The following is a 10,400-nucleotide window of genomic DNA, read 5'->3' as shown; positions in this document are numbered from 1 at the left end:
CTTCATGCAGGTGAAAAATTATCCCAATACGGTATAAATCTATCCACGAGCACAATCCCAAGAGATGCCTAAATAAATATACGAGAAAGAAAAAAGAATGAAGAAGGAAAATTAAAAGATGAAACTATGGTCTTCTTGGCTCTGTCTAAAGAAGTTCATAGGTCGCAGGCATTTTCGGGTTGCACATTACATGAGCGACACAATAGTAAAATAAAAAAATAATAATCATAAAATATAATATATATATATATATCATACCGTATCGATATTTCGAGATTGGTTTGATATAATATGGTACTGTACTGTTTACATAGCGACACATCTAATTTAAGTGTAAAACTCTCCAAAAATATCTGAAAAAAAATTAGAATAAGATTTTTAAATTATAAATAAAATTAGTAATAGCATAAGTTTAACAAAATTAATATAAATTAAGTAAGAATAGTATCACATATCTTTTTTAGGCTTTGAAGAATATATTGAGCAAGGTTCGTATTTCGGTCCATTATGGATTGTCCTTATATAAATATACCTATTGATTAGAAAGTTCTTTCTCTTAATCCTCTCAAATTAACCTCGATTCAATTTATAAATCATTATTTAATATAATTTGGGAGAGTATAAATGTGATAAAAGAAGAGTTTAAGATAGTTTAAAAGAGTACGAGAATGTGATCAAATGAAATACGGGAGAAAAAGGTTTAAATACTATGAAAAAGGGCTCCAACGATTAATTTGACCGTTGGAGCACTACATCACTATTACCGAACGGTTTTAAATTTTTTTGCTTTTACTAAAGCACTGTAGTACTGCTATAATTTATTCTGTCTAATAATAAACGATCCATATATTGATATATCATCTAGTGATACTATTCGAAATTACATATCTTATATATATATATATATATATATATATATATATATATATATATATATATATATTTAAGGACTTATGAAAAATTATTTGTTTGGCTCGACTAAGAATCCCGACAATACAAGTGTGAAGTGAAAATTTAAAGTTTTCTCATTATTATTTCAATATTTTATATACTAATATGACACACAGGTGAAGGAAATATTTAGAGTGTTTTCATTAATATTCCAACAATTTAGATATTCTGGTGACGTGGCATAAGCACCGACGAGTCGACTTGATTTCTTTAGTTATCGCAACCACATCATCGGATTCCATTATTCATAGCAATCGACCACATTATCGGATTCGGGTCGGACCTAGGCAGATCCGATAAAAAGAAATAATTTATCGTCTGCTTCTTCCGCAAGACATAAGCTGGAGGTATTTATAGATGGAAGACCGCCTAAAGAGTCCTCCCAAAACCTCCTCGAAGCCCCTGGCTGCCGAACTCGCCGCCACCGCCGCTGGTGAGCTCTCTAACTCTCTCTCTCTACCGATTTCGATCTCCATTTATTTGCTTTTTCAGTGATTCTCGTCTTTGTATTTCCAGTTTTGCGACGAATCAGCAGGAGGGAGTGACAGCCATGAGTTTTAGGAACGTCAAAGTCCCGAACATCCCCGGCTCGGGGGCATCGGCGACGCTGGTGAAGGTCGCGCTCATCGGTGGCACCGTCGTCTATGCTGCTCTCAATAGCATCTATAATGTCGATGGCGGTCATCGTGCGATCGTCTTCAATCGCATCGAGGGCATCAAGGACAAGGTTCGATTACACCCCATTGCACAAAGATAGTAGATCTCAGGTGCTTCTTTGATAAGTCAGTAATAACATTGTCTTGTTAGAATATTCATATCTTAGTTTCTCATATTTAGGGTATGGAGCAGCACTTGTTTTCGTGTCGAATTTATTCTATTCTGTATTTCAGGTTTCATTGGGCTTTCCGTTCCAAATTGTATGTTATGAGACATGTCAACCACGCATTAGTTGCTATTGTAGGGCAACCATGCGCTCTCTGTGATGACATCATCGAACATTAAGTTCATTTAGTTCTTGAAATGATTTTGTTTTGCCTATAATCTTGATCTAGCAATCCTTTTATTTTGAGATTTATAACTGTGGTATAAGATTTTGATAATTATGAAAAAAAAATCTTTGAGTAGTATTGGTTAAGTATATTTGATTATCTGATGCAACAAAAGCATCAGGCAGCAGGATTCTAGTATGTTTAATCAAAACACCCCGTCCAATTTTACAGTTACAAAATGAATTATATGGTCATATCTGGTACTAAGATAATATATAAGCATATCAGTATTAAGGTTAGGTTTAATCTATAGTTCTATGCTTCTTTTCGATCAATTCTCATGCATTTCCATTTATTTCTTGAATTATTTCTGTGTAAACCATGGCTTTTGCTTTTATACAAGACAAACCTTATCTGCAGGTCTATCCCGAGGGAACACATTTGATGATTCCATGGTTTGAAAGGCCGATCATTTATGATGTCCGTGCCCGTCCGAATCTTGTAGAGAGTACTTCTGGGAGCCGTGATCTTCAAATGGTAACTTCCCTATTTTTAGTATATTTCCTTTTTAGTAGGAACTGTAGTGTTGATGTTGTCTTCCCAGATATCCTATACAGTTGCCAGGATTCAGCTGCTCTTCTATGTTTCATGCTCTTCAAACAAGTTGGTCCTAAGTGGCTGAGATACTTTTACTTGATTGCTTAATTTAGTTGGGAATAAGAATTATACATTGTTGTTATCATGTTACAACATGACTTTGCATTGTATATGGGTCAGTTTTTTTTTTCACTTGCAAACATACATCCATGTCATAATTTTGGAGACAATTTTCTTTGTTATTTGCCATTCCTTTTCTTCCTCCTATTATGTCATTAGCACTTCTATTCTTGACTGGAGAGCTAGAAATGAAACATTAATAATTTGTATCCTCACCGCCCTACGAGAGTTTTGAAGTATATGATCTAATATCTTGTTCATGTGAGGTGTAAAACTTCTTGTGGATCTTAAATTTGTCTGTCTGGCTTCATTCCTCTGATCGAATATTTTGTTTCTGTAAGATGTCAAGCTTCTTATTGATATTAAATTTGTCTGTCTTGCTTTAGTGCTCTAACTCATCTAACCAAGCAAACCAAGTTGGAGCTTGGGTTCTAAATGCATTGCTTTTTCATAATTGGCTTGCACATTGAAAGATGTATTCCAAGCCAAACACCACTTTTGACAGATACAGCTCACCTAATTTAATCCCTTACATGCATAACAACATATCACTTTGTTTGGATTCAATAGTTGTTGACATTTAACTTATAAGAGGAACACACTACACTTGATACATTATGTACAATCACCAATGAAAATTATAATTTACCCCAATTTTGTTATATTCATTTTTCATGTCATCTTTGTGGAAAGATTATTTCTAGATTGTATCTTTAGTAAATCTAGCAAGGTCAAAGCATGCAGATGTAATATATCATCCAGCATCTAACCAAAACTCCCTGATTTTTCTCCCAGCAGGTAGCACTTACAGAGATATGTATCTTATGCTAAGAAACCTCAAATGTGTCTTAACAATTGCACGTAAATTGAACCATCGATGGATGAGTGACCAAATATCTTGTTAAGAAATTTTAATGGGGGAACCAATTGCACATAATGGTTGTCCTTGGAGTATTGGTTTATAAACCTTGATGCCATGATTTGATCTTTGTTTCTGTTTTCTAAGGACCGTGTTACTGTAATTTTGTCTTGTCCTTGAAACTCTGTCATGCCGTTTGATAGACTGTATTCTGTCACTTTTTTCTGTGCATTTAATATTTCTTCCAGTAGCATGCCTACTGTAGTCGCCCCACTAGTATTTCAAGTACTGTAACCAGCGAATCTGATATTAGTAATTGGAGTTGGTAAGCAAGTCGGTCCAATTTTGATTTGTCTGTTATTTATTCATCTACACTTGCTATTGCTGATGTTGTATTTATTCATTTGTTTATAGATGCTGTGAGTTGTTGCTTCCTTACTTTGTATGGTATTTTCCACTTATATTGGTTGGTTTTGGCATTTTAACTGTTGATGCTATTATACTTTGCACAGGTGAAAATTGGGCTTAGGGTTCTTACTAGGCCCCTTCCTGACCAGCTGCCCACCATCTACCGAAGTCTTGGGGAGAACTACAATGAAAGGGTCCTTCCTTCCATTATTCATGAAACTTTGAAGGCTGTGGTTGCCCAATACAATGCTAGCCAACTGATCACACAAAGAGAGGTATGAGATTATAATGATATTAATCGATTTCGAATTTGGTAGGCATGTCTGCTAGCATAAACAAGGATTAAAAAAACCTCAGCTTTTAGATGTCAATTGAGTAATATGACTGTGTGCCGTAGGCTGTGAGTCGGGAAATACGAAAGATCTTGACCGAGAGAGCTAGAAATTTCAACATTGCTTTGGATGATGTTTCAATCACAAGCTTGAGCTTTGGGAAGGAGTTTACTAATGCAATCGAAGCTAAGCAAGTTGCTGCTCAGGAGGCAGAGCGTGCTAAGTTCATTGTTGAAAAAGCAGAGCAAGATAAGAAAAGTGCTGTAATAAGAGCACAGGTAACAAATTTTATATGCTAGTTGAGTGCCTTCATAACTAATATATTTTGTTGTTGGCATGGACTGTTTATCTGAACTGATGCATGGCCAATTCAACACTCTGTTAAGAAGATAATTAACAATCTTTCATTTTGTAGTTTCCTTAAAAGATAGTATACCAGCTTCAAGCCTATTCGAAGCAGCGGTACATTGAGATGTTTCATAATGATCTGGAAACATGGTTGACAATGTTTTTTCTTTCTTTCGCTTACAGGGAGAGGCTAAGAGTGCACAGCTTATAGGTCAAGCAATTGCAAACAACCCGGCATTTCTTGCTCTAAGACAGATTGAAGCTGCACGTGAAATAGCTCATACAATTGCAAATTCATCAAACCGTGTCTTCTTGCAGTCCAATGATCTACTGCTGAACCTACAAGAGCTGAATTTTGAAGGCACAACCAAACTGAAGAAATGAGAATCATGATCTCCTCCTGTTTCTTCAGGAGAACGAGAAAAAACTCCAAACAGAATAATTCCTGCTTTGAAAGGGTCGATCAATTCTGCATTTTTTGATTTAGAAAAAAATCAGAAGTCATCGATTGAAGCGGGACTCAAACTGTAACTGCTGAACTTTACCATTTGACTTGCATGTTTGTTTGTTACATTCTCCTCTACCATCCTTTGAAACTTTGCAAGGTTTTTGTGAGCTTCACTGCTCTGTCCAGTGATTCCTTATTCGAAGTAGATGAGCTTCTTAATAGATTTGTAGTATTGTGTTTCTGATTATATGTCATTTCGTAAGGAATTCGTTTCCTTTAGTTGGTCAAGATCAGGGAAATGTTCTGGTTGTCAGTTGCCTATCAAGATGCATTACATTGACATAACTCACACAATTCCTTAGTGAAAGGATGGAGATTTAAACGCCTTTTTTCCTTCATGTTTTGCACTGAAAGGGAAGTTGAACCGTGTTCGTACGTGCAGGGTCATATGAAGGCTATATCACTACGGGTCGGGTTCATGTAGCGGGCTGCGCCCGTCTAGTTGTTGGTAATGGCTCCCCATGGTTACGGATCGGGTCGCGTGTGGATCTGACCCAATTTGAAATCAAGCTTTGAACCATAAACCGAGAGGTACACGGGCTGATCCGCACTCGGTTCACGACGGACCGACCGATCCATAACTAATTTACGGGCTCGATCCACCTATCGGCCGATCAACCACCGAACCAGAAACCCCCGTCCCTATCTTCCTGCGTCGCCTCTGCATCCTGAGGCCGCAGCGCGATTCCTTTACCTCCCTTTCCCTCCTCTCTTCTTCGATTTTGATTCTCTATCGGGAAGCATAGATCTCTCCTTCCCCTCATCCGATCGCAGAGGGCTTGGGGTTCTCTGTTGTCAGAGGCGATCTTCGGGTTCTTTTTGGTCTTGGATGGCTCTCGTGATCTGCGGGCAGCTTTGCAGCGGGAAATCGACGGCCGCGGCCTGCCTAGCCGACGATATCGAGACCATGGACCCCAAACCGACGGTCGGGATCGTTGACAGTCCTCATTCCACCTTGGTCGCAATCAAAGCTACGCGGGTACTCGCTCACTCATCTCTATCAATAGCACCATGCGATATAATGTGGTGATTACATGGTGTGCATAGAGTTCCTGTGTATTATATCAGCATTTCAATGGTGCAATTAACTCTATGTGCTCCATGCTAGTATCGCATTTAGCAAAGCTGATATCTCAATACATTAATGGTTCTGAGTCGATTATTGCGAAAAATGAAGGAAAGATCCATTGCATCAAATTTTCAGATGGTGAGCCACATGTGTGTAACACAAGTTTTAGATCCATAAAAAACCCCCCTTTGTTCTTTTATGGTAGGTTTTCGGAGTAATTACCGGGTAGGAGGACATCAGAAGTCTTGGAATGTTTGAATGGTGAATATTAGTTGATTTTGAGCATTATTTCGACTAAGCAAATCCTTGACTTCCAGTTCACATAAACCTTCCAAGACCAATTGGGTTGCCTGAGCTCTGAAGCCTGAGGTGTATCTTCATTAAGTTGACAGCGCAATCCAGCTTGACTGTCCCTCTCCCACTATCAGATGTAGATAGTGCAAAGAAGATGTTTGTCAACTGCGTGAATCTGGGAATTGACACAGCTTAACCTCTTCTTTTCAAACTTATGCTTATAATTCCTTATTTGCATAGAGATGATGTTTTGCATATTGCAGATGTTCAGCACTGAGATAACATAAATCATTGAAAGCCTTACTCCTTTATATGATCTTGAATTACAATTTATTCATTCTGATTTAGTTTGTTTTGACTGGTTGTATTTGTTACTGCAATTTGAGAAAAGAGGGAGGGTAAACAATTCTAGGAATCAACAGCAGGAGTCTTGACAGCTGGTCTGTCATCTCGGCGAAGCACCTAAAATATTTGGTTTACAGACTAATTTGCAAGCAGCAGATGGAGAACAATATACATGCAATGCAAATGTGCCACACCATATTGAGCTGATATGCTACCTAAGATCTAACAATTTTTTTAAGTTTGTTGGCTTTTTTTTTCGTGTGCAGGGTTTTGGCACCTCTACTACCCTTGGAATATAACTATGCTCGCTCTCAGCAGACTGACAAGCTTAAATGTTCCTACAGATGAACTGCAGCAAAGAAGAGAACCAGAAGAAAAAAATTCCGGTGATTGACTGCACGACTGAAACTTCATCTTCATCAGAACATCCTGCTATAATGCATGAGGTAACATAAGCTGTCATTCTGCATGGAACTCAACTTACAGAAGGAACAAAATATTCTTCCATCTTGCAGCACAAGTAGTCGTTTTGTAAGGAGCTTGCCTGAATCAGAGGTTCATTGTAGTCGTTCAGCCTCTGATCTTGGATGAAAGTTGTAGGGCCTTGCATCATGTCTCCAAGTGCATCAAGGTCTGACTCTAAACCTACTTCACCTAATGCCTACAATGCTATCATTATTTTCTATTTCTAGGCACTTGATCATATTTCGTCTTTAAACCGACTATCTTTGATGATGCCAAATTGATTATCTTGCTGGAAACTCAACGATGCTTCAGAAGTATGAAATTTGCCATGGTTTGTTTCGTGTCATACGGTAAGTAGCCACCTCAGTTGTGAAGAGTGGTTTTCTGGTTCTCTTCATTTTGCAGCCTTGCATGAAACAGTACACCTTCTTCATTTATTAACTCAGCCACCATCTTTGTTCCCTTTGGGGTGATGCCCTTCAACAAGATATTTCTTCTTCACATTGTGATATTATGACCAGGACTTCTGGTTTGATCCACAGCTCCGAAGGATCAGTATGAACTAGTTATCTGCTCACTCAGAACGCCAAAAGCGAAAGCACAGTAGACACTCCTTCAGGTCACAGAGCATAATGGAATCTGTGGTGCCATGTATTTGGGATAGTGGAAGATCACCCTCATCAACATGTGGATGTTTCAGTAGTTTGTTGCTTTGTGCCGTCTACATGATTATGGTGAGACCTGAAGCTTGCCGGACACTATCAGTGCCTTCTTCTGGGTTCTCCTAAAAAATGCAGTCTTCTTGATGGGTTATTTCAGCTCATTTGCTGCACTTGCCACTTGTTTGAGTGGGCATCTTTTGCTTCCCATTCCCCCTTCCCTGTCCTACTTCAGTGGCTGTAGAAAGATGTCAGTTTTCATCCTTGGATCTCCTGCAAAGCTTGTAGGGGTTTTAGAGGCTTCTTTTACAGGTTTAACTTGTCTTCCCAAGTGAGAGAACCATAAGAACCCTATTAGTTGGATTGAAAAATCAATTAAAAGAAATGTAATTAAATAATCTTATTAATTAATAATTAATAATTAAGAAAAAATCAATTAAAAGAAATGTAAATAAATAAGAATAGTTGGATTGAAATAGTTGTATAATCTTATTAGGATTGATCAAAAGAATCCTAGTAGCACCCTCATTGATGTTGTCTTCTAAGAAAGATCAAATTATGGTTAAAATCTTATATTAGTAATAATATAGTTTTATTTGCTTAAAATATTTGGAATAATATTATGTATATTTCGATGTTAAAACTTATGATTAATAACATCAAGTTCATCTCAACGTGGATAATAAAAATAAATGATTTGTGAAAATTTATCTATTTTTTTAATGTCATCAAGATAGTTTTTTTTACTAATTATGTTATAATATTTAACATTTTAAATAATATCATATTATTATTAAAATTTAGATATTTTTTTAAAATATTTTACTAACATGAATTACTTTTATTTTTTAATCATTACTATCAAATAGGCAATTGTTGGGGATGAGATCAGATCTATTGATATTAAACCTTTAATCATACTTCGCCTTTATAATCTGGTACACCTTTATAATCTTATGTTTTATTTTTTTAGGTTTACTAGCTAATTGTTGATATAAGCACATCTCCGTTAATTGACTTGAGATAAATAAAAGACTTTCAACAATTAAGATTGAAAGAAAAAGAAAAAATGATTCCTACAAAAATGAGGCTCTCGTGTCATGAACATAAGAGTATAATTTTTCTCATTTATTGATATTTCCTTTATATCAAGAAAGAATATGCAGGCTGATTACAACATGTATAATTAAGAAAATTGATTCTATATAATATTTTTATTCTAATTCATTTCCTATAATACTGATTGAGAATCTCTTAATTATGATGCTAATTTATTTTTTTAATTTTATACTAATTTATTTTTTATTGTAACATTATAAAATCACTTAATTATGAGATTCAGAATCTTTTAATCTTTAGAGTTTTTATAATCACATCAACATGTATTCATAAGAGCACGCCAAAAAAAACAAAGGAAATCTTTTCCTATATATTAATATATTAAGTAATGAGCACCGTATTCAGTATCTCTTTTTTGTCTGATCTATCCTAAATTATTGCTCATGATGACAAACACAAATTCTCAACATGAATCAAGAAAATAATCTCTCTACTTATAAAAGTAATACCACATACATTGATCTGACCAATTTTGTATTAATGAAATTCCATTATTCTGAGTTCACTATTTCAAAATCTTATAGTAAAATGGTGCACAAATCAAATAGTATATAATTTAAAAAAATACATATATATATTCCTTGAAAGTTTTTTTTATTGGTACTTGATTTTATCATATATATCCATGCCAAACTTAAAAAAAAAAAATGCACATATGACATCGTTGTTGTTCACATCAATCGACCACTAGCAATATGATATCTAAATTCAAATTGCCATTAATAATCATATAAAATATTTGAAAATTCAAGAGGTAAATAATTTATGAAAGTTGATGGATGATGGAATATATAATATAACCTTAATTGTTACATTAAAAAAAGTCATTATATATTTCCTAAGCCACCTATACTTATTAGGAATTTGATTCAATAATTCATTAGTATTTTCTATATTAACATCACAAATAAGGGACTATTTATTTATTTATTAAGAATAAAAATAAAGATAAAATTAAAATTTCCTATCTTTTTTTTAACCCTCCTCATCTCCTTTATAATTTGGTGAACTCCTCCCCTTTATATTTCATTTGACTGTGAGGAAGGATCAGCATATTTCTTTGGCTCCGAGAAGGTTCTGCATATTTTTTGTTATTTGGAGTTTTTATTTAATGTTTTAGTTGTTTATAATTTATAAGGATTTTGATGGTTTTTAATCTTTCATTTTAGATTTTAGATGAATCTCGATGATTTCTTTGTTATTAATTAAGTCACAATTTAATTTTATGAGACGATAATTTGTAAATCAACTTTGATATCGAAACAAATGTTAAAATTATTTCTAATAGTGTAACATTAGTAGCATATTAATCATATTTAAATGTTTTTTAAACGTTT

General features: G+C 35.1%; 1 protein-coding gene across 1 annotated transcript; it reads left to right on the top strand.

Annotated features, from left to right (window-relative positions):
- The first annotated feature begins 1,299 nt into the window (after positions 1-1,299).
- LOC135646187 (prohibitin-1, mitochondrial-like) lies at positions 1,300-5,299 on the top strand. The gene is made up of 6 exons (XM_065165455.1): positions 1,300-1,384; positions 1,468-1,678; positions 2,361-2,477; positions 4,029-4,199; positions 4,322-4,534; positions 4,788-5,299. The coding sequence occupies exons 2-6, from the start codon at positions 1,502-1,504 to the stop codon at positions 4,986-4,988; spliced, it is 879 nt and encodes a 292-aa protein (XP_065021527.1). The 5' UTR covers positions 1,300-1,384; positions 1,468-1,501; the 3' UTR covers positions 4,989-5,299.
- The last annotated feature ends 5,101 nt before the right edge of the window (positions 5,300-10,400 follow it).

The sequence above is a fragment of the Musa acuminata genome, chromosome BXJ3-8 (genome assembly GCF_036884655.1).
Source record: "Musa acuminata AAA Group cultivar baxijiao chromosome BXJ3-8, Cavendish_Baxijiao_AAA, whole genome shotgun sequence".
NCBI lineage: Eukaryota > Viridiplantae > Streptophyta > Magnoliopsida > Zingiberales > Musaceae > Musa > Musa acuminata.
This window is presented reverse-complemented; position numbering and strand designations above follow the sequence as displayed.

Excerpts from the sequence above, each read along its gene's own strand:
- LOC135646187 (XM_065165455.1), top strand. The coding sequence starts at position 1,502 with ATGAGTTTTAGGAACGTCAAAGTCCCGAACATCCCCGGCTCGGGGGCA. Across the intron at positions 1,679-2,360 it reads TCGAGGGCATCAAGGACAAG|GTCTATCCCGAGGGAACACA; the intron begins GTTCGATTACAC and ends CCTTATCTGCAG. Across the intron at positions 4,535-4,787 it reads GTGCTGTAATAAGAGCACAG|GGAGAGGCTAAGAGTGCACA; the intron begins GTAACAAATTTT and ends TTTCGCTTACAG.